The sequence below is a fragment of the Phoca vitulina genome, unplaced genomic scaffold, assembly GCF_004348235.1.
Source record: "Phoca vitulina isolate PV1807 unplaced genomic scaffold, GSC_HSeal_1.0 scaffold20, whole genome shotgun sequence".
Lineage (NCBI taxonomy): Eukaryota > Metazoa > Chordata > Mammalia > Carnivora > Phocidae > Phoca > Phoca vitulina.
In genome coordinates, this window is record NW_022589723.1 from 31,883,448 (window position 1) to 31,910,570 (window position 27,123).

Genomic DNA, 27,123 nt, shown 5'->3' on the forward strand with positions numbered 1-27,123 from the left:
TTGTCAGCAATGCAGGTGGGATAAAAACTCAGGTGTCAGATGATCAGTCCCATCCGCTTTCCACCACCATCACCTTGCTTGATTTTGGTGGAAGTTAGGAAAGATTCAAGGGACAAGGAAGGAATGTCTTGGGGGTTGGGGAGGTACTCTTTTTGCCTTGGAATGCGTTGGGAATATTTCAGGAGTGTCCAGCCTCACACCTTTGACTTACTTGGAATTCCATGCACAGGAATGAAATGTCCCAATCAGATGAGACACCTCCCAAAACATAGGCTCCCTGCTGGGAAGCCACACAACCCTGACCAAAGTCCCCAGAGAAAGGTCTCCTGCCCCTCAGACTCCTCCACCTCCAGAAGGGAGGACAGAAGGGAGGAGCCAGCACTTCCCTCCTCCTCGGCATCCACAAACCATCACTGCCTTGTCTCTGCACTGGAGCTGAGTCCCCTGGAAGAACCAAGGTCTCACTATCCAGACTGAGCTCTACTAGAGGGAAGGCGGGATGCTGGGGCAGACAACCCTAGACCAGCCCATCCGGACCCTGCCTTCAGGTCCTGCTTTGCCACCAGTCATGGGCGGAGCCCTCCCCTCCTTGAGTCTGGGTTTCTTAATCTGTCACGAGAGCTCACCACTCCCAGATCATCACTTTCCTTCCAGGCTGATATCTTCGGATTCTAAAGCAATGGGAGAAATCTCGACTTCCTAGTATTCTGAGGAGCCCTGTTTCCCACCCCTTCACCCTCAGGAGTTCCTTACTTCCCACAGCCAATGCCTCTCACAGAGAGAATGGGTCATTAGGTCTGGTGCACCCCCTCACCCCGTTTCCAGCAGAGAACAGCTCCTAGCAGCTATGGAAGAATCATCCCAGCTCAGGGAGCCCCAGCCCCTTTCCCCCTTCTCCCTGGGGGCCAGGGGGAACAGCTCTGAGCTCCAGCCACAGTAGGAAGGAGAGCAGATTCTGGGAGGGTAGGACAAAAGGTGGGACTCCCTCTCTACCCCATTGCTGCCCAGATGCTCTTCAGTACCTGGCTCCTCCTGGATGCAGGGTGGAGGTGAGGGGAGTGCAGGCAGATGCTGCTGCAGGGACCCCCTCACTCTCCCACCTGCCTGCTCCAGCTTCCGAGGCCCAGCCTTGGCAGCCCCCCGCCTTGCCTGGGACCTTTGCTCCAGGAGACCCAGCTCTGCAGCACCACCTTGGCCAGCCTGGGCACCACCGGACCCCCAGGAAGCACAGGCCTATCGCCAGGGACGGTGAGGTAGTGACTGGTGACTGACCTATGCCTCAGAATCCCCAGTTGTTCCATAAAAAGCCATAAAAAGTTCGGTTTCAAGTCACACCCTTCCCTTCAATGCATCTTTAGTGCTCTCATGGGGGTAGAAAGGGCATGAAAGAAGGTTCCTATTTTTCAGAGACAAAATAAAGACCAAAAAGCAGGGACGGCTCACTGCAGGAGCTAGGACTGGAGCCCGGACCTCCCCTCCTTTGCCTCCCCACCTCCACCAGATTCCGGACTTTTCTTTGCTGTGTAAATCACCTCCCAGAACCACATTCCAAGGCGGAGAAAATAGAAATTATTCTGCACTTGGTTACTCAGGAGCCTGGGCTGACCCCTGACACCTGAGGGGCCCTGCCTGGAACACTCTGAGGGCAGGGCAGGGCTCATCCTCCCCGAACCCTTGCTCCTCCATCCAGCGGGGGCCTCACTGTGCTTCTTTCTGGACCATCCTGTGTTTGAAGTTCCAAGTCTCCACTGGTTTCCGGAAATCTCCCCTCTTGACGGGAGAATGCAGAGACCACGGGAGCACATTTCTGTCATTACACGCAGCTGTGACCCAGAGCCCAGGGCATGAGCCCCTCAGGACGAGGCTGTGGCAGGAGGCCCAGGCCTCAGAGGAAGCCTCTGCCCCCAGCTAAAGCCTCCACCTGCTCATAGGCACATCCTCTTAGAAAGTGCGCACACAGCCCACGACAATCCCCTGCCTGGATCGCGCTCCCACCTTTCCTCTGCTTCCCTTCTCCTCCTGGATGCCCTCTCTGATCCTAGGTCCCCTTCACGCACCCTCCTCAGTCCTCTGACGGAGAGCCCCTAGCACGCCAGATCGTCCTTCCATGCTCATTCCTTGTCACTCCCCGCCCAGGCTCCCCATTCTTCAGGGGAAGAGGCCCAGGTTTACGTGGCTTCCACATCCCCCACAGCATTGACATCTTACTTGGAGCTGACCAGGTGATCGATAAAAGCTCTTTAGTGGATGGGCTGATGGGCAGAGTCAGGCAGGTTCTCCTTGGCATGATGAAATGCTTGTGAAAGAAACCAGCTCCAACTCATGGCGTGATTCAAAGAACTTCCTGCTCTCTTTGGCTCCCCCAGGTCAGAGAGCCACTTCACACCGGGTTCTGCAGGAAGCGCCTGGAGAATGAAGAAGTAATGGGTCTGGGGCTTTGGGATCAGGAGACTGGCCTCAAACTCTGGCTCCATTTTCCTCCTGAGCTCCCTGAGCAATCTGAGGCTTCTCTCCAAGCCTCGGTCCCCTCACCTGGCAGGGTGGCAGATAGGGTCACAAGAGCTCAGGCATATTCAGCACCTGGCACAGGGCCTGACCCATGAAGGTGCTCCCTAAATACCAGCTCCCCACATCCTCCCACTGGGTGGCTCTGGGTTCCAATCCAGGCCCCAGTGACAGGTATCAGCAGCTCAGGGGAGTGATGCACGGGGTCCTGCCAACCCCAAGGGTGCCCCCCTCACCGCCCCGGGGCTGGGCAGCCCACCAGCTCCCAGGTGGCCTGCTTCTCCAAAGGCAGGTGAAAACCCCTGCGTACTCTGACACGGGCAATGAGCAGCTTTGCTCGAGTCAGGCGGCCCCGCAGCGCCGGCAGGCGTGGCTGAAGTAAATGATAGTGTAACCCTTGCTACCCGAAACAACAACATCATAACTGTCAGAGCAATTTTCCACCTCAGTAGTTTAACACCTGAGCTGTTGCTGCGCTCCCTTCTGCCACCTCTGCTCGCTCATGCTGGGGCGCACTCCTCCTCTCCCACCGCAGTCAGCCCCTCTACGAGCCAGCCCTTCCAGAAGCCACGGCAAACAGTACTTGGCCCCAGGAGCCAAGGGGCTGCAGAGTGAATCAGCACACGGAGTCTTCAGAGAAGAGAGGAAAGGAAAAGCCCACAAGCTCAAATACCCGATCCAACATCTGTCAACATCTGGGTTATAAGTAACCCAGGGATTTAACAGGGATCCCAGCATGAGACTGCTTCTGACTCCCTGTCATAAAGATGCAGTTATTAATTTTTATTTACTGGGACCGTACTATTTTCCTAGAATCAGAAGCAAAGTGTGCGGGCTAGGTAAGAGCCAGAGGCACCTCTAAAATGCTGCCTGCCTATTGGGACCCGCACTGGTGTGACGGTCAAAATCTTTAATAGCTGGCGGGGCAGAGGGGCTTCGGGGTCAGGACGTACTCCTCTAAGTTGATGGATCTTGGTGTGGTCTCAGTGGGGGTGGATCCCAGGGGAGAGGATGGGGTGGCAGAGAGGCAGCCCTCGGGCGACCTGGGGAAGCAGCTCAGCTATTTACCAATCAGTATGGAAGGAGTGCAGTATTTTAACAACCATTACACACACACACACACACACACACACACACACACACACACACTTTCCTTCCCTGGTTACTCCAGCGGAAACTCCCTGTCTTTCCCCAGGGAAGCATCAAGTTCTCTGACAGCCAGCAAGATCCCCTTCGGGGGAAACCGAGGGCCAAATTAGATTCACAGAGTCAGGATGTTAGATCTGGAAAGGGTCATTGAGAGGATCTTGTCCAAACCTTGGCTTGGCAGATGTGTAAACTGAGGCTCCTCAAGGTCACTCTGGGACTTGAGGGCAGGGCCTGTAGGGGCCCCTGGCCCGCTCGGTGCTCATGGGTCTGGCTCTGTCACCAGAGCCAAGCCCCAGGCCCGCAGGTCACCGTGCTGGGCAGTAACCAGGCGGGCGGAGCATGCGCAGTGATGCCCACCCTCCTGGGTTAGGGCTCGGACACAGGACCAGGAGGGAGAGCCCCTCGCTAAAGAATTTGCCCATATCTGCCTTGGGGTGAGCACAGGGGGAGTGGGCAGGAAAAAGGCTGGGCAGACCCTAAGACACAGGGCTTTATGAGCCTGGAAGAAGGCACCCCCCACCCCCCAAATTCAGGATGTGATGCAAACAGAGGTTAAGGGCCAGGAGTCAGATATTCACACCCTTGCTGATCTCCTCCCGTCTCATGGCCTTAAGATCTATTAGACACAGATCACTCCCAAATTTCTAATTTTAGCCTGGGCTGTGCCCATGAATTCCAGACGTGTTTCCACCTTCCTACTCAATCTCCCTATGTGGATGTCTAGTTGACGGCTCAAATTTAACATGCCCCAATCTGACCTCCCCCCGAAAGCCTGCCCCTCCTACTTAGGAGTCACCCTTGATTCTTCTCATCACCCCTCACCTGGCAATAGCCTCCTCATGGTCGTCCTGTTTCCACTCTTGCCCTTGACTCTATGACTTGCTTTCATGGTGAATGCAGCTCTTCCAAGCAAGTGGTGGGAAAGGGTGATGGGGCCCCAGAGTGGACCCCACCAACTGAGCCAGGACTTGCTTTTTCCCACCTGGTGGAAGCCGCTGGGGCAGTAGTCAGGGAAGGAAATGCTGATGCATCAAGGAGTCTTAATGCCTATGTCTGCATTTGGGTCATATCTGGTCCCCTCAGCAAATGTGGCCTGGACTCCCAGAGTCTCCTGCTTAGAAGGGTGCTCAGAGGCCCTGAACCACGTCTCTGCCCAGTATGTGGATCTTTTCACAGCAGCCCTGGGAGGGACCCAGCAGCCTGGACTCTGCACCTCCACGGCCAGAAACTCCCATGCCTTTGCCAGTTCTGACCGCTCCCAGCCCCTTCCTACATGTTGGTTCCACGGTACTCTGCAGAATGCTCTGACTGCTCCCGGCCCCTTCTCACATGCTGGTTCCACGGGACTTTGTGGAATGTTCTGGCAGCTCCTGGCCCCTTCCCACACTCTGGTTCCACGGTACTTTGTGGAATGTTCTGGCTGGTTCCACGGTACTTTGTGGAATGTTCTGACTGCTCCCAGCCCCTTCCCACACGCTGGTTCCACGGTACTTTGTGGAATGTTCTGGTAGCTCCTGGCCCCTTCCCACATGCTGGTTCCACGGTACTCTGTGGAATGTTCTGGCAGCTCCTGGCCCCTTCCCACACGCTGGTTCCACGGTACTCTGTGGAATGTTCTGGCAGCTCCCGGCCCCGTCCCACACGCTGGTTCCACGGTACTCTGTGGAATGTTCTGGCAGCTCCCGGCCCCTTCCCACACGCTGGGTCCACGGTAGTTTGTGGAATGTTCTGGCAGCTCCTGGCCCCTTCCCACACGCTGGTTCCACAGCACTTTGTGGAATATTCTGGCAGCTCCCGGCCCCTTCCCACATGCTGGTTCCACGGTACTCTGCAGAATGCTCTGACTGCTCCCAGCACCTTCTCACACGCTGGTTCCATGGTACTTTGTGGAATGTTCTGGCAGCTCCTGGCCCCTTCCCACACGCTGGGTCCACAGTAGTTTGTGGAATGTTCTGGCAGCTCCCGGCCCCTTCCCACGCGCTGGTTCCACAGTACTTTGTGGAATATTCTGGCAGCTCCCAGCCCCTTCCCACACACTGGTTCCACAGTAGTTTGTGGAATGTTCTGGCAGCTCCCAGCCCCTTCCCACATGCTGGTTCCACGGTAGTTTGTGGAATGTTCTGGCAGCTCCCAGCCCCTTCCCACACACTAGTTCCACAGTACTTTGTGGAATATTCTGGCTGGTTCCATGGTATTCTGCAGAATGCTCTGACTGCTCCCAGCACCTTCTCACACGCTGGTTCCACGGTAGTTTGTGGAATGTTCTGGCAGCTCCCGGCCCCTTCCCACATGCTGGTTCCACGGGACTTTGTGGAATGTTCTGACTGCTCCCAGCACCTTCTCACACGCTGGGTCCACGGTAGTTTGTGGAATGTTTTGGCAGCTCCCGGCCCCTTCCCACATGCTGGTTCCACGGGACTTTGTGGAATGTTCTGGCAGCTCCCGGCCCCTTCCCACATGCTGGGTCCACGGTACTCTGTGGAATGTTCTGGCAGCTCCCGGCCCCTTCCCACACGCTGGTTCCACGGTAGTTTGTGGAATGTTCTGGCAGCTCCCGGCCCCTTCCCACACGCTGGTTCCACGGAATGTTCTGGCAGCTCCCGGCCCCTTCCCACACGCTGGGTCCACAGTAGTTTGTGGAATGTTCTGGCAGCTCCGGCCCCTTCCCACGCGCTGGTTCCACAGTACTTTGTGGAATATTCTGGCAGCTCCCGGCCCCTTCCCACACGCTGGTTCCACAGTAGTTTGTGGAATGTTCTGGCAGCTCCCAGCCCCTTCCCACATGCTGGTTCCACGGTAGTTTGTGGAATGTTCTGGCAGCTCCCAGCCCCTTCCCACACACTGGTTCCACAGTACTTTGTGGAATATTCTGGCTGGTTCCACGGTACTCTGCAGAATGCTCTGACTGCTCCTAGCACCTTCTCACACGCTGGTTCCATGGTAGTTTGTGGAATGTTCTGGCAGCTCCCGGCCCCTTCCCACACGCTGGTTCCACGGGACTTTGTGGAATGTTCTGACTGCTCCCAGCACCTTCTCACAGGCTGGGTCCACGGTACTCTGTGGAATGTTCTGGCAACTCCTGGCCCCTTCCCACACGCTGGTTCCACGGTAGTTTGTGGAATGTTCTGGCAGCTCCCGGCCCCTTCCCACATGCTGGTTCCACGGTACTTTGTGGAATATTCTGGCTGCTCCCAGCACCTTCTCACATGCTGGTTCCATGGTACTCTGTGGAATGTTCTGGCAGCTCCCGGCCCCTTCCCACATTCTGGTTCCAGGGTACTTTGTGGAATGTTCTGGCAGCTCCCAGCACCTTCCCACAGGCTGGTTCCACAGTACTTCATGGAATGTTCATGACAAACATCAGTCTCTTTCTCAGCAGCGCAGCCTCAGTATAGGGCTTCAAATCGCAAAATTAGAGCAGCCAGCAAGCTCTCCTCAGCAGTTTGTGAATCGTTGGTTCCTCTTGCCCCCTTCAGTGAGCCTCCTCTTCCATGTCCCAGGTCCCTTGCAGAGACAGACATGGTTGGTGGCCTGGGCTCTGCCCCCTCTCCCTATGTCAGGCCAGGGCAGAGCGTGGTCCCCGAGGGGAGGAAGATGCTGATTCCTGCGTCAAGGCTCCTGCTAGCCCCTCTGGTTGGGAGTCTTTGGGCCTCTATAGCTGTGCACCCCAGCCCGGTCCCCTTCTCATTCCCTCTGCCTTTATTAACCCTTGCTATTAAATAAAACAGGAAATTCAAGTCTTCCCTGGTCCAAGGAACTCACCGTGGGCCATAACAGTCTCCAGGGCCTGAGCCTGAGCCCACCTCTGTCGAAATCAGGGCATCCCAGACATGGGTTGTATCTAAGCTATGAGGACATCACCATCACAGTCCATTTCCCTGTACACCCAGAGAAGAGAGCTCAGCAAGAGGAAATGACTTGCCCAAGGTCACTGAGCCAGTGCGAAACCCCTCTAAGCTCCAGCCCCGTCCCTTCCCACGAGGCCTTGGGAGCCTTCCAGCATGAGCTCCTGCACCTCTAGGCTCTGTCCCTTGCTCCCATGCCACACGTCCGGGGAAAGCCCAGACCCTGAGCCAGACCCCCAGTCTTCCCAGACCCCGTGACTGTAGGAAAGTCCTTTTACTTCTTGAATGCTTACGACTCCCCATCCGTAGAAATGAAGCCAACACCTTCCTCACAGATTTTAGAGGGGAGTATCTGGGATGGAAGACGTGCTAATAGCACTGAATCAGAACATATATGGCTTTCCCACATCCTACAGGGACGAAGGATCGCTATAGAAATAATGACATCTCCACGGCCAAACGCTGCCACCCAACCTCCTCACTCCTCAAGGGAGCCACCCTATCCACTGTCCCCTCTCCTGATCACTTCTGGCAGAATGGTATTAACCCTTGAATGAGAAAACAAAAAACGAACAAACAAAAACTTCTGCCTTAATTAGTCAAAGTGAGTGAGGAAGCGTAAGTGTCCTGCCCCATGAACATCACCTCACATCCATGTGTGTGTCACAGAGCTACAAGAGGGGCATCATGGGAAATCAACCCCGAGATGGGGTGGGGGCGGACCTTCTACACACAAGGCTTTGTGCCCGCTGTTCTCTCTAGCCCCGCCAGCGTCGCCAGCCCCCGCCCTACGGCAGCCCTGGGTCCGGAACCTCCTCATCCTTGCCCCCATCAGCTGCACTAATGTCACTCAGGGAGGACACATTGTTGGAAGCCCTTAAGCAGGACTCCCAGCCCCCTAGCACCTGTCCTGCAGACGCCTGACAGAGGAAGATAAATATATTTATAATACACAGCAAAGTGAATAACAAAGAATTTAGAGAGTTGTCTCTGACAAAGCTGAGAAGCCGGGGCTGACTGCTTTAATCAGTTCCCAGCTGAGCCCAGGAAATGTCCAGGAGCATAGCTCTGACCTTTTGGACCGATTTCTAAAGGGAAGGTTAAAGTTTTGCTGCGAAGTATGGGACTTTTTTTCTATTATTTTAAAGAAAAGAGGGGCGTGAGGTTGTATATGCACGGCAACCTCCGAGGCGGTAATGGGAACACGGGAATAGGATTTTATTTTAAATGAATCCCCAGATGCCCCTCCCGCCGCGGCCCCTCTGAAATATTCTGCTCCCTGGGTGAGGCGCTGGAAACGCTCGCTGCTGTGAACCACTTGCAGCCGGGCTGGAAATGCATGTGGCTGCAGAGTCCCAAGATTCGTTTTTGATAAATACGTGGCCAGAAGAGGGACTAAATATTGAAATTGTCTCTTTGAAGCCCTGCCTCGTTTTCGGCCCCCGAACCAGAAGGACTATCGGGGACATCCACGTGTCCGGAGTGGGGGTCCCCATGCGTGTTCCTCGCAGCATCAATAGTCAGAAGCTTCGTGTGGAAGCTAAGGAAATTTGGTTTAACCGCAGCCAACCATTCCAAGTTCTCCTTCTCCAAAGGCAGGCTTCACACAAACACAGTCCCCCCTACCGGGCAGATGGAACCATCAGGACCCAGCCTCAGAGCAGCTTCCTCAAAGCCCGCCCACTTTGCCTCTTGGGCTGAGAAAAGAATTTGGAGGTGCCAGGTCCCAGCAACAGCTGCTTGCCTGGGGCACAGAGAGCCGTTGGCACCCCACCTCTGGGTCAGGGTCCCAAAACTGGCTGCACATCAGAATCACCTGGGGTAGCATGGGAGAAAAGAGATCTAGAAGACACAGGTTCCTGGGCCTCCACCAGGCCCCACTGAAGGGAATCTCTAAGGATGCAACCCAGGAAGCCAGATTGTTTTTAAGTTTCTCCAGGGTCCTAATAAGCAGCCAAGCTTGGGAAGCATGGGCCACATCAGCTCTGATAAGGTGAACAGCGAAAGGTCACTGCTCCTCAAATATTTCCTTCACCTTGGGTGCCTGAAACTGCTCTCTCAGGGAGAGGCCCATTTCTATAGTGCCCCCCACTCAGGCATGAACCCACATTTTAAAACGGGCCAGACAACCAGCTCCAGGTTCAACTTAAGTATTTCTTTCTTTTTTATATTTTTTAAGATTTTATTTATTTATTTAATTGACAGAGAGAGAGAGAGAGACAGCGAGAGAGGGAACACAAGCAGGGGGAGTGGGAGTGGGAGAAGCAGGCTTCCCGCGGAGCAGGGAGCCCGATGTGGGGCTCGATCCCAGGACCCTGGGATCATGACCTGAGCCGAAGGCAGTCGCTTAACTGACTGAGCCACCCAGGCACCCCTCAACTTAAGTATTTCTAAGTCCTCCACCCTGTGGCTTCTGAACTCTGCGTTTTCAGACGAGCCTAGATTGCATCTCTCCTAACAGAATGGGAGAAAAAAACTGCAAACCATATATTTGATAAGGGGTTAATATCCAAAATATATAAGGAACTCCTACAACTCAATAGCAAAAGAACAAATAATCCAATTATAAATGGGCAAAGGACCAGCATGGACCCTTTTCCAGAGAAGACATCCAGATGGCCAACAGAGACATGAAAAGCTGCTCACCATCACTCATCATCAGGGAAATGGAAATCACAACCACACAGCTATCACCTCACACCTGTCAGAACGGCTAGCATCAAAGAGACAAGAGCTAACAGGTGCTGGCGAAGATGTAGAGAAAGGGGGATCCCTCATGCGCTGCTGGTGGGAATGTAAATTGGTGCAGCCACTGCGGGAAACAGTATGGAGATTCCTCAAAAAATTAAAAACAGAATTACCATACGATCTAGCAATTCCACTTGTGGGTATTTATCCAAAGAAAATAAAACCACTACCATGAAGAGGTAACTGCACCCCATGTTCATTGCAGCATTATTTACAATAGCTGACACATGGAAACACCTAAGTGTCCACTGATAGATGAGTGGAGATATATATATATATATATATATATATATATATATATATATATAGCAAGGAGCCTGGGAGAGCATCAGCATTGAAATGGCAGTAAAGGGGACAGCAGGGAGCTGGTGCATCAGAGACTCACACAATGCCCAGTGGATCCTGTCTTCCACCTGATGGCCGATGCCAGACTGCGCCGGCATCCATGGTGCCCATCCTGAAATACTTTTCTTCCCATCCTCTCCCCAGAGCTGTGCCCAGGAGCCCCAGAGCCCAGAGAAAGACCAAGAACCCCCTAGAATGAATGACCGATCTCCAGTCCTAAGGTCTGGGGCCCCATGTAAATGCTTTGAATCCATTACTTGGAGGTTGGGAGGGTTTTTTTTGTTTTTAAAGATTTTATTTATTTATTTGTCAGAGAGAGGGAGAAAGAGAGAGCACAAGCAGGGGGAGCGGCAGGCAGAGGGAGAAGCAGGATCCTGCTGAGCAGGGAGCCCGATGTGGGAATCAATCCCAGGACCCTGAGATCATGACCTGAGCCGAAGGCAGATGCTTAACCGACTAAGCCATCCAGGCATCCCATTACTTGGAGTTTGGAGGGGAAATCCTTCCAGGTTATTCAGCACCCTGACTTGGCCCAGAACTGTGGTCACTCTAGATACACCTTCTACACAACCACCCAGCCACCATCCCCCATACAGCTGGACCCTCAGTGACCTCACAGTACACAGGAGGATGAAGGGGAAGATTCAGGCCTGAGCCCCGGCTGCCATAGGGGACACAGTGACACTCTCACCAGATCACAAGGACAGACCTTGGGACATGGGTCTTGGTGTGATCGTACCCTATGGGATCCTTTGGGGGAAGCAAGGTTCTGAGAAGATGGGGAGAGTTTTGGTGGGAAGGATTACCAGAGTCTCAGCTGGGCTGGGTTCCAGAGGGTTAGTCAAGGGAGGCCAGAGAGGCTCTAGGAGAGGACACAGTGGACACCATGGCCTGACGCCGGCTCCTTGCAGGTCAGACTAACCGCAATTCTTCTGGATTAGGAAAAGGCAAATCAGCACAACAAATCTGAAAGATGTTCAATCTCTCTCATGATATGGTCATTCCCTCTCCCCTTTCTTCTTTGCTAATTGAACTCCAACTGGCTTATATGATAGATGGAGACCCTTACACCTCAGGAGGAGCACCAACCCCAAGGGATGAGTTAAGACTGGTGGTCTCATCCCCCTTGGCTAGTGATTGGTGTAAGAGTAGGCACATGGCACTGTTTGGTAATAAAGTGTATCGAGAAGTCAGCTAGGACAACTCTCTGTTCTAAATAAAAGGACAAAACCTCCTGAGGAAAAGCCTTCCCTCTCTCCCCACTTCCTGACTGGAACATGGATAAGATGCCTGAGGGTGCAGCAGCCACTTTGGAGCCATGAGGCTACACGCCAACATGCAAAGGAGTAGTGGTAGTCAAAGTGGATAAAGCCTAGTTCTCCCTGTGGACCCCCTTTGCCAGCAGCAGATACTGAACCTCCAGAAAACTTGTTATATGAGAAATAAATACCTCTATTTATTTAAAATACTCTAATTGGTGGGTGTAATTACTGATGCCATTCGTTCATTCATTCATTCAACAAGTATTTGTTGAGGGCCTACTACATACCAGGTACTGCCCAGACACTAAAGGGACACACACACATACACACATACACACACACTCCTGTCCTAGAAGCGCCTGTACTCTAGTGGGGAGACAGAGAGGATTAAGAAAATAAATAAGTGATATACGTGTTGTGTGGCGATAAGCACTATGGCAAAAACTAAAGCAAGGAAGGGGGTATGGAATGTCAGAACTGGGAGACAGGTTACACTTGAAGCAGAGTGGTCTGGAAGACCTCACTGAACAGGTGATATTTGAGTATAGGCTTGGGGGAGGCGAGGGGGCCAGCCATGCAGGTGCTAGAGGAGGAATGTCCTAGGCAGAGGGAAGAGCAGTCTAATGCTTGCTGACCAGGAGAGCACTTCCCTCCTGAAGGCAGGCTCACAGCATGAGGTCAGAGGGCTAGACTCTTCAGCTTATTCCTCCATGACTTGGACAACCACCTAGAGCCCAGGCTCACGAGATCCTTGAGTCATATGGAAGCTGACGGAGCGGGATGAGGATCTCAAAAGCTCTTGACAGGCTGGAGCAATGAACGGGATGGGAGAAGATGAAACATAACAGGGATAAATATAAGGGGCTTCACTTTTGATCTAAAATATCAACAGCACAGGGGCGCCTGGGTGGCTCAGTTGGTTAAGCGACTGCCTTCGGCTCAGGTCACGATCCTGGAGTCCCGGGATCGAGTCCCGCATCGGGCTCCTTGCTCTGGGAGGAGTCTGCTTCTCCCTCTGACCCTCCCCCCCTCATGCTCTCTCTCTCTCTCAAATAAATAAATAAAATCTTTAAAAAAAAATAAAAATAAAAAATAAAATATCAACAGCACAGCTCTAGATGGGGAAACCCATGGCAGTCACGTGAGCAAAGGAAGCCCAGGAGCATGGTGGGAAATTCAACAGAAGGATGTGTTTGCTTGAAAAGCTAATAACATGATCTCCAAGTACTTCTTAATGGACATGTTTTAAATGAGCGTGCCAGCCCCTCCCTCCCTGCATCAGACCAAACGCCACCGGAAGCCAGAGTCCGAGCCAAAAAGACACACAAACTGGAATCTGCCCGGGGGTGTGAAGCCAGGCCCAGGAGCCCTGAGATGCCCTCTCTGCAGAAAGACCTAGGGAGCTGGAGGAGTGGACGCTCAGATGGACATGCATCCCTTCTCCTACAGACATTTGGTGAGCACCTATCACGGGCGATCACTGTTGCTGGTTGTGGAATACGGCAATGCCTCACAGCCCACCAAACCAGCGGCTTCCACGCTTCAGAAAACAACCCACAAAAAGCAGTCCACTTGACACCATGAACCACTGGACACAAATACGTATAAGCATATATGTGTAAAACAAAGGCTCCACACAGCTCTATTTACCTTTACTACGCATGGGGTGATCGAATATTTTCTATTTTCCTATTTTTATTTTTTTTTAAGATTTTATTTTTTTATTTAAGAGAGAGCATGAGCAAAAGAGCAAAAGCAGGAGGAGGGACAGGAGGGAGAGGGAGAAGCAGACTCCCCACTGAGCAGGGAGCCCGATGCGGGGCTCGATCCCAGGACCCCAGGATCATGACCTGAGCCGAAGGCAGAGGCAGATGCTTAACCGACTGAGCCACCCAGGCGCCCCTCTATTTTCCTATTTTTAGAAGGTGAGTTGGCATCCACTGAATTGATTCAATGACCCACTCCTGGCTGGCTACCAGCAATGTGGAAAACACAGAACCACATCATGATGAGTGTGGAACAAACAGGGTGCTGGGGGAACAAAGACCAGGAATCAGGATGGACCGTGCTGAGAAGTAAGGCTGGAGACCAGAGGAGGGACCAAAAGATAACCAGACAGTTTGTAAAAAGAGAACAGCCTGGCGGCGGTGATGGTTAAACGTCAATGTACTTCCTGCCACTGAACACTGTACACTTAATAATGGAAGATAGTAAATTGTATGTAATGCCTAGTTTACTACAAATAAAAAATTATTTAGACTTAAAAAAGGGAGAATGAGGGGCGCCTGGGTGGCTCAGTCTGTTAAGCATCTGCCTTTGGCTCAGGTCATGATCCTGGAGTCCTGGGATCGAGTCCTGCATCGGGCTTCCTGTTCAATGGGGAGCCTGCTTCTCCCTCTGCCCCTCACCCCGCTCGTGCTCTCTTTCTCTCAAATATATCAAATATTTTTTAAAAGGGGAAAATGGCCTATAATCACTGTCTTTAAATAATATTGAGCGGTAGCTTCAGGAATACTACGCAGCACCGTACAAAGAACTACAGCCCCACAAGGCAATGCGGTGTTTTGCAGAGCACAAGAAGCAGACACAGAGCACTTCCCGCATGATTCCATTTATACGAGGGTCAAGAAGAAGCGACGACCGTCACCTCTGGGAGGGGAGACGGCATGGACTGAGAAGGAGCATGCAGAACCATCCAGGGTGAGCAAAGTATTCTCTATCTTGAGCAGTGTGGGAACCACCTAGGTGTATCCATTTGTAAAAGTTCATTGAGCTGTGCGCTTAAGATTTATACACTTCACTGCTGGTAAGTTCTGCCTCGGTAGGAAAGGAAATAAAGGGAAAAAAGTGTTTAAAGGAAAGGAAATGAAAAAAAAGAAAGAAACATGATCGAGCCACTTCTTGGGTGGGGGTTAAGTTCAAAAGTCATCATGTAAGGGAAACATTGCATAGAGTCAAAATGACCCTTGCAAATCTCTTAAAGCACCCGTGGAGCGGGGTATAAAATAGACCACTGGCACATAATGCTTACACCTGCTACAGTTGGAAAAACACTAGGTTGGACAAAGGCTAGAACAGAGGGAACGTTGAGGCACGGATGCCAGAACCTGTAGCCATCCATCTTTGCAGTAACTGTCACATCGTGTCGGGGAGCAGGGGAAAGAAAAATCTAGAGCCCTCTGCCCACCCATCCAGGCTTGTTCCACCCTGCTTTAATTCTAAGCAACTGTAACATGTTATGTGATAAAAAATTGATTTTTTTTTGTTGCAGTAAGAATTGAATGAACTGGTTCTGAAGCCAGCAGAGAAGTTAAACAGAGCCATCACTCCATCTTCAGATTCCTTCTGTTTGGTCCCAAGGAAGAGAAATAAGCTGGAAACCCTCAGAAGATGGATTCCAGCTGAAGAGAAGCTCATCAACTGAAATGGAGCGGCTCTCCAAAGATGGATGGGCTGGGAGGCAGTGAGTTCCCCATCAGCAGAGGGAATGCATAGGCTGAACACTTGCACCAGGTGACCTTTCCAGGCCCCTGCCAGCCTGGAGCTTCGGAGCTGGCCGGATCTCCTGGCTCCCTGTCCTGGGCACATCCCCTCCGCTCACAACTGCTCTGACAGTGAGATGTGTTGCTGGCTAGAGGGACTTGCCAGGAACTCCAGGTGGCTGTCCTAATAGAGGATTGCTCAGCCACCCCTGAGGATTTACAGCCGCCCTCCTGAGTTATGGGAAGGCGGGCGGAGCCCATAAAAAGGAGCCATCCAGGCAGTGCGGTACACGGGGCATCAGTCAGCGACAGCCTGACCACTGGAGCAGAGGGAAGATCAGTCTGCTGGTTTCTCACCTATAAATTCTCCCCCCCACCCAACCCCACACGGGAGGAACAGATGTGTCGTATTTAAGAAAGCTCGTGCCACAGTTTTCATCCCAGGGATGCATGTGGGGGATGTGGGAGAGTAAAGAGAAAGCAGCCCGAAATATGGCCTTCACCTGGACTCATCCCCCACCAGAGTCCCCAAACCCATCTCCCCCCAGTCCCACCCCTAAGCAAATGGTGCTGAAAGAGCAGATGAGACAGGACTATATACCTAGGAGCAGGGCTGTTAGATGGGTAGGGGGCCGAGGGTGGCCTGAACAAGGCTAGAAATACCCAGGTGGAGCCATCACACCTACTTCTGAATGGACACCCTTCTTGTGTCTTCTCTTGTAGTGCCAGGAAGGACTGAAGGTGGAAGCGCAATAGACAGAGAAGAGCCAACCCAGAGCTGAACCCAGAACTGCTGCACCACACAAGTCTGTCATATCACTGCCAGTGTGAATGGAATTATGCAGTGCACAGCTTGGGTGGCTGTATATGGCAGTCCTACCGGACCTACGTGAAAGGTCTTTCTTCGGGAGGATGGGGTAGTGGCGAGAACACTAAACCAAGAGTTAGGGGAGCTGGGTTCAAGTTCTAGCTTCATCCCAGACTTGCCAAAGGCCCTGGGCAAGTACAGCTTTTCTCTGAGCCATATTTTCCACGCTTGTAAGATGGGGACAATAACTTCTGACCCACTGGATCTTTCTCACCAGGTCTGACACATCTCCTGTAGGCCTTGTGCAGTTTTGGACAGAGGGTAACTTCTATAGATTGGCCCTTCCAGAGTCCATTCAGACCCCAATCCCAGTTCTCAACCAGCCTTTACAAATTACCATCTTGCCTGGGGCACCTGGTGGCTTAGTTAAGCGTCTGACTCTTGATTTCAGCTCAGGTCAGGATCTCAGGGTTGTGAGATCGAGCCCTGAGTTGGGCTCCATGCTGGATGTGGATTCTGCTTAAGATTCTCTCTCTCCCTCGGCCTCTCCCCTCCCACCAAAAAAAAAAAAAAAAAAAAAGTACCATCCTGCCTTTCTAGGGGCCACACCTTTCTGGGACAGAACCTATAAGAGCGGACAGGATTTATAGCCATGCATAAGGTGCTCCATAATTTCTGAACTAAAAAGCAGTACATCTGTCTGACAACCAGAGAGAACATTTGGAATTGGAACTGTCCCAGGAACTCAGGGCCATCTGTTTGCGGGTCCCAGGCAGGTAATGGCAGCTGCTAACACCCGGCACCCCCCGGGGAGAGGGGCTGGGGCAGGAGGTACGGCAGAGCCCCAGCAAGCTTTCCTGCTTTCCTTCCTGAACTCGGGCACCAACTGGCCGGGAGACTTGGGAGAGCTGGTCACCTTCTCTGCGTGTGTGTGGACTCATCCTCTCAGACTAGGGTAACCCCTGGGGCCTTCCCCTCACAGCGCTTTAGAAACAATCTTTTTTCGGGCGCCTGGGTGGCTCAGTTGGTTAAGCGACTGCCTTCGGCTCAGGTCATGATCCTGGAGTCCCGAGATCGAGTCCCGCATCGGGCTCCCTGCTCAGCGGGGAGTCTGCTTCTCCCTCTGACCCTCCTCCCTCTCATGCTCTCTGTCTCTCATTCTCTCTCAAATAAATAAATAAAATCTTTAAAAAAAAAAAAAACAATCTTTTTTTAAATCATAATTTTCCAAGCATGTGGGCTTAGGTGCTGAGGGAAATAAACACAAAGTGGAGCGGGATTGCTCAGGGGCCCGACTTAGCTATCTGGCCGAATCCCACCCCCACCACCCAAAATCCCCGGGGTCTTGAGCAGATTCTATAAACCTCCTGATCTTCTGGTCTGAAGGTAGTGTGAGGTTGAGAGAGTAGGTCAAGTTCCTGGCATGAGGTGGGTATCCACAGGGCAACTGACCTTGTCGAAAATCTTCAGGCCACTTTACTTTAGGAGATTAGAGATGGTGTTTACTTCCCAGGCAGGAAAAGGGAACGAGTCACCAACACCAGCACCAGAGAGAGAAAGGAACTTTTTTTTTTTTTCAAACCCTCTCTTTCTGTCCTTCCTTCGCCCTCCCTGTCCTATGACCCCTGGCCTCCGCAGCTCTCTCCAGTTGGGCCTAGGCCCTGGTCCCTTGGCAGCCCTGTTGGGGCTTCCCCCTGCCCTTCTCAGTCTCTGCTTCTCTGTCGCCCTTCCTTTTGCCTCTCTCTGGGTCCCCTATCTCCCAGGCTGAGCAGAGGGGGACTTATGGGGAAAGGCAGGAAGAAAAGCTCCCAGGTCCCCTCTGGATGCTGCAATAATCCCAGAGTGTAGGGAAGGACTCAGAAGCCCAAAGGAGTGGTCTCCCTCTCCCTCCCTGCACCCTCCACATCCTGCCAGGCCAGAGACACCTGGCCCAGGCTCAGCTCTGCGCAGGAATGGCCACCACAGACTCCTGCGGCCGGGGGAGAGGCGTGGCTGGGACCCAGGACAGCGCCCTCGGCGAAACCACTTCAGGTGTGAGCGGTGGCCCTGGCTGGCGGAGCACGAGAATGCCATGAAGTCCGTCCGCATCTACCTATATCCACTCCCTGGGCGATCCGGGCCATCGCAGGCTTTACACGCTGTCAGGACAGTGACAACACCCAGATTTATATCAGCAGGGCCCCCGCGTTCCAGATCCATAGCCACCAACCTCCTGCTGGACACCTTCCCCTGGATGCCTAACAGCCTTCTCAAACTCACCATGAACAGCACAGAACATGGTTCTCCCTTGCCCTCCCCTGCCCCCTCATTTGCCGCCTTGAGGAGGTCACCACCATACATATGGCAGAAGCTCCTCACTGGCCTCCTGCTTCCCCCACCCAGCAGCCAGAGAGAGCTTTAAAATATAAACCAGATCACCCTGTTCTGCTGTTTAAAACCCTCCAGCATCTTCCATTCACAATCGGACTAAAATCCAAATCCCTTCCTAGGTCTAGGAGGCTCCCCATAGTCCGGCTCCTGCTCACCTCTCTGGGCTCATCTCACACCACCCCCTCCTTGTTCTCTTTGCTCCATCCTGATGCACCTTCTGTCTGTTCCTCCAGCAAGGCAGACCCATTCCCACCTCAGGGGCTCTGCATGGGCAGTCCTTTCTGCCTGGAAAGCTCTTTCTCCCAGATTTCCCCCACATCTGCCACCTGCTCATCATTCAGATCATCTCCTCCAAGGTGCTCTCCCTGACCCTATCCACAGCACCCCGGCATCTCCAGCTGCCTGGCACAGAGCAACCCTGGATACGTATCTGCTGAGGGAATGTGTCAGAGAAGGTGAGGACTCTTACAGCTGCAGGGTAGAGAACACGGCATGTGGCTCTCTGGTACCCTGCCATCCCATCCTCCCTCCCCTGGGCACCATGAACTTGGTCATGGCGCTGTGGCTGCAGCCAGTGCCGAGGTCCAAGAGGCGTCCTCTCTCCTCACAAACCCTGTCTCACAGTCCCAGCCCTGCCTGTCATGGCCACGTGGCTTCCGTGGCCAGCGTCACAGCGGAGCTGGGCATCTGACAGGGGCGAACAGCTGCAGGGTGATGGACCATCCCTCCCACTCCTCGGAACAAAGAAAGAAACCTTCCAAGTCCAGGGCCAACCAGAACAAAGGAGGTGGTGCCCAAGACAACCCAGAGGGGAAGCCTACCCTACTGTCATGAGGTTTTAGACCCCTAGTCCATCCACATACCATCCCCTCACTTCATTTTTACAGCTGAAGAAAGCCTCTGGAGGGGGAAAGACCTATCCAAGGTTGCACAGCCAGGAAGTGGAGCTGAGATACCCTTCTAGAGCCCTAACTTCAGGCAGGGCAAATTGCACTGACCTACTCCAAATATGGGTAAGTTTCCCCTGTATTGGTGCCTCTCAGCCTAATTTCCAGGGGTGGGGGAGGGGCGGGCAGCAGCTCCGACAGCCCACAGCTGGCCTGGCCTCTGGAACAGGCAGCCTCTCCTCCAGAGCACCCCCTCAGCAGGCAGCATGCTGCAACGCTGCCTGACGGACCCCCTACTTTCCTCCTGAGCCAGGTTCCTCCCAGCAGCCAGAACGGACTTCAGAAAGCAGACCTGATCCTATTGTTCCTGCTTATGCCTCCTCCCCAGCTCCCTTCTGCTAGTAAGACCCAAATCTCCAGGCTGCCTGCAGGGCCATGCACTCTCCTGCCTGCCCCCAGCAGCCTCGCCTCCACTGTTCTTCCCCTTGCTCATCCTTTCTGGCTACATGGTCTTCTTGGTTCCTTCAACTCCTGCCCCATGGTCTTTGCTCATGTAGTTCCCTCTGCCTAGAATGCTTTTCCCTCAACCCCCTGGCCTTGGTAACTGCTGCCCGTCCTCCAGACTGCATCTCTGACCCTCCCAGCCCCTGCCCAACCGTGAGGCCTCCCTGCTCGACACTGTGTGAAACCTCTCTTTGGCAGCACTCACTACACTCTGTGTGTGTGTGTGTGTGTGTGTGTGTGTGTGTGTGTGTGTGCGCACACGCACATGCATGCACAAGATTAGTGATGATCTCATCCTGCACTGTCCAATACAGTAGCCACTGGCCAGATGGCCTATTGAGCGCTTGAAATGTGACTAATATGAATTCAGATGTGCTGTAAGTATAAAATACCTCCTTAATAACTTTTCTATTGATTCCATGTTGAAATGACAATATTTTGGATATACTGGGTTAAATAAGATATATTACTAAAATTAATGTCACTTATTCTTTTTACCTTTTTTAACGAGGCTATGAGAAAATTTAAAATTACATATGTAGCTGACATTTGTGGCTGGCACTGTATATCTATTTGACTGCAGTGAGCCTGTCAGTGCTTGCCTCCCTCACTCCCTCCGTGCGGACTCACAGAGATGCCCAGGCCCCAGTGCCTTTGAGGTCTTGCCCATCACACGCACTCAAAGCACATGTGCTGAATGATCAAATGCCAGGTCACCCATCCCAATTTCAGGAAGGGGAAGCAATGCAAATAAGCCACCTGATCTCGATGCTGGCTTCAGCCCCCATCCCACACCCCTACCCACACACCGTCTGCCCAACAAAGACCCAGGCCCAGATGTCTGGACTCGAGAGGCTTGGCCAGGACCAGCAGAGCCAAATGTGCAACGAAAGGATAGCCTGGCATTCAATGAGGGCAAGCAAAGCCTCTCTCTCTCTCTCCTCCCAACCCCCTCTCTCTCTCAAATATCATTTCTCACAGTTTGGAATGAAACCCATTATTCCCAATTAACCCGCTGTGAACCCACAGTACTTGCTGGCTTGCCCATAATTATTCATCCATAGTAATAGCTAAAGTAAATTCTGGCGGTCTCAGCTAACACCAACAACTCCTTTGGGAAAACTTTCAAAGATGCCATGTCCTTGGTTCCTTATCTAAAGCTTCCCTGCCCTGTTTTGTTTCACTTTATTTTTTATGGTTAACGTTTGAAAAGAAGGGATCCCAGACCAGAATAGCTCCATCCCACCGCCAGGTCATTGGGTGAGACCTTAGCAGTGCTGTCCCCGACCTTCCCACATACCCCATTATGCCCCCCGGCAGAATGGGAGCCAGACAGGCAGCATCCAGACCATCCGGGTAAGTCACACACAGCTAATTTTTGCAATTAGCCAGGGCTTCTAGAGGCTCCCTTCACCCTGCCATCTCAAGAGCTAGGCTTTGCAAGTCCACAGAAAGCATAAATCTCCCGCACAGTTTATTTTAGGTTGTCAGATGTAATTTCCTTAGAGACCGTCTTCCCCCAAAAATCCAGAAGGAAACCTAACTTGTCGTTTTAAATTAAGTGTGGCTCCTTTTGGTTATCTTTCTATCTAAAAGGCTGCACCAAAGATGCGGGGGCCTCTCCCCTAGGATCACAATAATAATAACAGTGGTAATAAGGCTTGAGTCAAGAACTGGGGTGGGCAACAGGGAGAGATGGGGCAGGTGGAGGGAAACCCAGAGAGAACAATACTTCCTTCTGGATGCCTCTTAACTGACAGGGGTCTTGTCCAGAGAGGAAAGCTCTCTGATTCCCAACTTTTGCAGAGGAGACTGCTTAAGAAGACAGTGAGTAAGTGGGGGAAGTGTGTGCAAGACGCTAATAATATGCTCTATTGAGGGTCATTTCTTCCTCCCATTCAGAGAACAGTGCCGCTAATGGGGAAAGCTTTGATGGCAGACAGTCGGAACTGAATCAACACAGTGACCCTGGTAGTTCGGGTCCCAGCCTCCTCACCTACTAGATCTCTGGGCATACATTTGGCTTCCTGTCTATAGAGTAAAGATCAAAACTTTCTTGCAAAGTGAGTTAAGCTGTAAGGATAAAATGAGATAATTTTTTGCAAGCGTCTAGTAGCTTGTGAATACTGTATAAATGTAAGGGATTCGAATTATTATCATCCCTTATACAATGAGACGGGGTGGCCACAGGGGCTCTGAAAAGCACTTGCAGTGAACACTCTGGTGCCCTTGACCCCAGTGCTGTGGGGGTGTGCTGCTAAAGGCCCATCGCTCCCCATGCCCACCTCCCACCCACTCCCCAAGAACTGTCCTCAGCTGACTGAAGCCCCCTATCCAGGAGCTTTAAATTCCCCTTCCTGATAGCTCTTAGTCAACGACTGACCAGTACAAAAGGCTGGCCCACTCCCACCAGGGGATCACTCCGAGTTCTGGTTCAGACTCCAGAACCTTCCCCAGTGGGACAGGCCACATCCAGGCCTTACCTGAGGCCACATCCTTGCTCAGCTCCTTCCCCTCACCTCCCCTGTTTCTCTCCCTCCCTCTCAGGTTTCTTTCTGAAGAGCCTTCCCAAGGATAAATCACATGTTCTTAATCCTTGTCTCAGGTTCTGCTTTCTGAGGAAGCCACTGAAGAAGGCTCCTTCAAAGCAAAGGTGCTCCTCCTTCAAAGTCTCTGGCACTGCTGTGGCTGCTGCTAGAGTCTGGGTGACCACAGTGCAGAGGAGGACACCATGGCAGAAGCTCAGCAGGGAAGGGGTACAGACAGTGTTCCTGCCGGACATCTCGGGCCAGGCTGCACAGGTACCCAATCAGTCAGAGAGGAGGCCAAAGAGACGAGAGGAGCAGAAAAGACAGGGTTGGAAAGAGGATTGAGCTCCCCACAATGTGGGGGGCAAGGCCTTCACCTCTGGCACGCTGGTCCTGCTCCTGTACCAGCAGGGCTGATGGAAGACGGTGAGAAAGCCCCTTGCCACAAAGCGCCCTGAGATTCTGAGAACGGAGAGGACTGCGGGTCCCTCACCGGAAATGAGGCTGGGCTCTGTCCGGAAAGCAGGGACCCTAACCTTGCACCGCCAAGTGTTCGGCATGTGGGGGTCTCTGGAGAAGGGCATGGAGCGGTGGGAGGAGGGGAGGGCCACCCTGTCCAGGTCTCTTTTTCTAACCCAGTAAGAAGGCCACACAGAGACCTCCTCCTCCAGGGCGGAGAGCACCCCCACGCTAGCCCACCCTCTCCTCCAGGAGGGTCACAACCTGCGGACTCCTCTTCCAATCCCCCACTGCCAGCCACCCACTCCCACCTTCACACCGTTTGTCAATAGCTCCTTTCACAAGGTCATCATTACCCACTAATTGTCCAAAATCTCATTCCCTCATCCTTCTTGGTTAAGGATTGATTTAAGGAATGAGTTCAATATCCCTGCCATCTCCAAGTGCTTATTAATTCCCGGCGCCTCCAGCTCCCCTCGCAGAGCCCCGCTCACCTCACGCTGCTTCCCCCCTCCCTGATTGGTAAAGCCCCGGCTTGTAGGCCTGCAGGATGGGAGGCCTAATGTGCACTAATCTATCATTACTTCACGCGGCTGGCAGAGTGACGGATGGCGGCGCTGGACGGCACGGCGAGGGAGATGGCCCTCCGCCTCCTCCCGGTCCAGGCTGGAGTCGGAAGTTTGCTCTGCGGGAGAATGACTGCCACCTTCCTCTGAGCCGGCAGGGAAGAGCGGAGACCCAGGACATCAGCCGGAACCAACACACGCCTGCCCCTGGCCCTGCCTGCCTCCCTCTCGGTTTGTCCCAGGGCTGGAAGGCCACCCCGTCTGTCCCTCATGGGCCGGATGTTGCCCAGCCTACAACCACCACCCCAACACACACACACCCCCATTCACTCTCCAGCCTGCTCTGTGGCCGAGGGGGCAGACCTGCATGGACAGCGTCAATGGGCAACCTTGACCCCGGCCTCCGCTAGCATCCAGCCAACGGGGAGTCCCAGCAGCAGGTGGGAGGGAAGAGAATGAGGCCAGGCCAGTCATCGGACTGACCCCTCCCTGCAGGGCTGCCTCAGGCTGCCTGTGTTCTAAAGGTCCCAGCTCCTGTCAGGTGACCCTCGCCTGCCCCCCACACACACCCTTTCTCTCTGTCCACTGGCCCTTCCTTGCCCCTTCGGGTCTAGGGCTGGAAACAGCCCACTGCCCCTCAGCCCAGGGCTACACCTCCCTTGTGCCTTCCCCCTGTTCTGCCCACAATTTGTAAGCAGTCCTTCCTTCAACTCTCCTCAAGGGACCCGGCTCGAGCATGCCACCTGTTTCCCGCTGGAACCCTATTAGAACCCTGCCCAATACACCTCATCTTACCAGTGAGGAAACGGAGGCCCCGGGTGGACCAGGCTTGTCCTAGCTCACATGAGCTGATGGCAGGGCTGGCTCCAGAACTCAGGTCCCCTGACTGTCTAATAAGATTTTGCCCTCCTGACGGCTCTGCATTCCTTCTCCGCGCCTGCCTAACCACAGTTCACGCCTCTTTTTATTTGGGCCACACCGGGAGAAACATGTTCAAGGCGCCACCAGGGCTCGTAGAGCCTGTCCCTGCCAGAGACAGTAACATCAACTCAGTGCAGACGCTCCCCTCCTCGGCCCCTTCTGGATGTTGGGGCATCCACTCCAGCAGCTCTGTGACCTGAGACATTTTTCCTAGTTTTTCTATTTGCCTCCTCGGGCAACAGGGCAACTCCTACTGAAAATGCCAAGCCCTAGGCCACATCCAACCCCCACCAATTAAGAGATTGGGAGACCCAAATTTCTAGCAAAGGCCTCTCTCTTTTTACCTAAGTCCTTCATTACAGAAGATGAGTATGTAGTCAATGAGTTTCTATTCCAGCTTCTTGAGAGACCAGGGACTAAGCTAGGCCCTGGAGTTTGTCTAGTAGGGCACATAAAGAGCCAACTCCGGCTAGCAGAATGAAATAGGATCTACAGGGGCACCTGGGTGGCTCAGTCGTTAAGCGTCTGCCTTCGGCTCAGGTCATGATCCCAGGGTCCTGGGATCGAGGCCCCGCATCGGGCTCCCTGCTCAGCAGGAAGCCTGCTTCTCCCTCTCCCACTCCCCCTGCTTGTGTTCCCTCTCTCGCTGTCTCTCTCTCTGTCAAATAAATAAATAAAATCTTTAAAAAAAAAAAAAAAAAGAAATAGGATCTACAAACCTGAGGCTGAATAACTGACTCCTCCCCTCCCTGTCCCACGGGGTGGAGACCAATGAGGTCTAGAGGGACAACCCCAAGCCCTGGGAGTTCTTCGGGAGTGCCAAGACCTGCCTTCCCGCTGAGACCCACGGAAGCCCTCCCATTGCAGGGGGAAGACCCTGGCCACCTACTCCCTGCAGAGTCTGCAGACATTTTGTCGCAATCAACAGCCCATCCCTGCAAGTGAAGCCAGTATTCCCTTTGATTGCCAGGGGCCTCTCCGCCGGAACAGTCCTCCAAGGGGCTGGCATGCCCTCTCCGAGGCCTAAGACACGGGTGCGCTTGCGCACTCTTTCCCTGAGCCAGGGTCCTCCCCCTGGGCACTTGTCACAGGTCTCCCACTCGGGGCCTTGTGGTCTATTCTTGGCACCTCCTTCTGGCTTGGTGTCAATTATTCCACAGGGATGGGAACCCAAAGAAACTGCCAAGTTCACACTACCTGGCTCAAATCCAGAAGTCCTATTGCATTGCCACCTTCAGGTGGAATAGGCAATCACCCAAAAAGGCTCCCCAAAGGTCAGAATGAGGCCAGAGATTGGAAAAGGGCTGAAGTGAGAGAGATAGGATCACTCTATTAGAGACCTCTGGGAAGTGCCCCATCCCACCCCTTCTAAGAGGGGAATGAAGCCTATGCCCCGAGTTTAATCGAGAAAAACTGGCCCCAGTGAATTGTGGCAGGTGTACGAGAGAGCCTCTGGGCTGGAGATCCAGAGACCTGGATCTGTAGCCAATCCTGCCACCGAGCCTTTCCCCATCCTGGACTCTTCTGTCAAAGAAGGGGGTGGACCAGTTCAGCCTTACTGCTGTAAGTGATGTGACTGTGCATTTTTCCAGGGGGAAGGAAGAGTGGTGGCCTAAACCCAGGCACCGCACTCCAGACAACCAGAATTACATAATGCCCTTCCGCAAATAGATCCCCAGGGAGGAAACCCCGCCCAGCCTCACCTCTGGGTCTGCTGTTGGAAGAAGCTGCTCTCAAGAGCTCAGTCATCCCAAAAAGAGTCAAAGCCTTCAACCCCCGACAGACGCATCCTTGGCCAGCCTCCCCTCTCTTCTCCAGGCCATCCTCTTTCAAGCCTGAATTATCTAGAACTGCACAGTTCAACCTGGTAGCCATGTGTGGCTATTTAAACCTAAGTTAACCAAACTCAAATAAAATTTAGAATTCAAATCCTCCATCACACGAGTCACATTTCAAGTGTTCAACAGCCACGCCCGGCCAGTGGCTACCGTAATGCACAGTGCGGATCCAGAACATTTCCGTCACCGCAGGAAGTTCTTTTGGACAGCTCTGATTGAGAAGCTAAACTTTGTTTCTACAAAGTGCTTCCTCCAGTGTCCCTAAGTCCTTCCGGCTAGAGTCAGCCCACTTTCTCCGGTCCTCTGCTCTGGGGAGGATCCTAGGTGGTTCTGAATGGGGATTTACCACAAGTGACCATGGGGTAGGCCTTCCTGTCTGCTTGGCCCTGGACACTCAGTCACCTGCCAGAATCTGAGAAAGACACAGTCAAGCTAACCATCACCCGGCATCTGAGGCAGGTTATAGACATTAAGCTCCAAACAGTGTCAATGATCACTGACCACCTCTTAGCCAGCCTCCTCCCCCCTCCCCATTCAATCTGTTCCTTGCTCATTCCCACTGTTCAAGGATGCCACAGTTTATGAGGGGGGTAGAGGAGAAAGAGCCAGAGAACATTTCAAGATTCGGGAGATTTCTACCAATGTGATTCAAGGGAGCTCAGCCAACCCCAGGGATCATTTCAGGGTCCTCATCTTCCCAGAAATTATCCATATACGGGGCTGGGGAAATCCCCACAAGGGGTTAAAAGCCAAGAAAAGACCTTCTCTGACAGCACAGAAGCCTGGCGGGGGTGGGGGTGGGGTAGCGGGAACCAGACAGCTGAATGGCTTATCCAGAAATTACAAGAGGCTTTTAAAAGTAGAAAACTTACCATATGTCAAGCCTATAATGTATAGACAATAATT

General features: G+C 53.0%; 1 protein-coding gene and 1 long non-coding RNA gene across 5 annotated transcripts in view; one reads left to right on the forward strand and one right to left on the reverse strand.

The window, feature by feature from the left end:
* Positions 1-27,123, reverse strand: part of MEGF11 (multiple EGF like domains 11) — a 345,128-nt gene that overhangs the window by 248,358 nt on the left and 69,647 nt on the right. For 3 of the 4 annotated variants that reach the window (XM_032417421.1, XM_032417423.1, XM_032417422.1), the window contains exon 1: positions 2,209-2,599. In XM_032417421.1, coding sequence (XP_032273312.1) covers positions 2,209-2,287 — 79 coding nt within the window. In that variant the 5' untranslated portion in view covers positions 2,288-2,599. Of the gene's footprint in view, positions 1-2,208; positions 2,600-27,123 lie in introns of those variants that run through there. The other variant, XM_032417420.1, reaches the window with a different exon arrangement.
* Positions 19,188-24,919, forward strand: LOC116640396. The gene is made up of 3 exons (XR_004301025.1): positions 19,188-19,527; positions 22,511-22,706; positions 23,493-24,919. It is a non-coding gene; the product is annotated as an uncharacterized LOC116640396 (long non-coding RNA).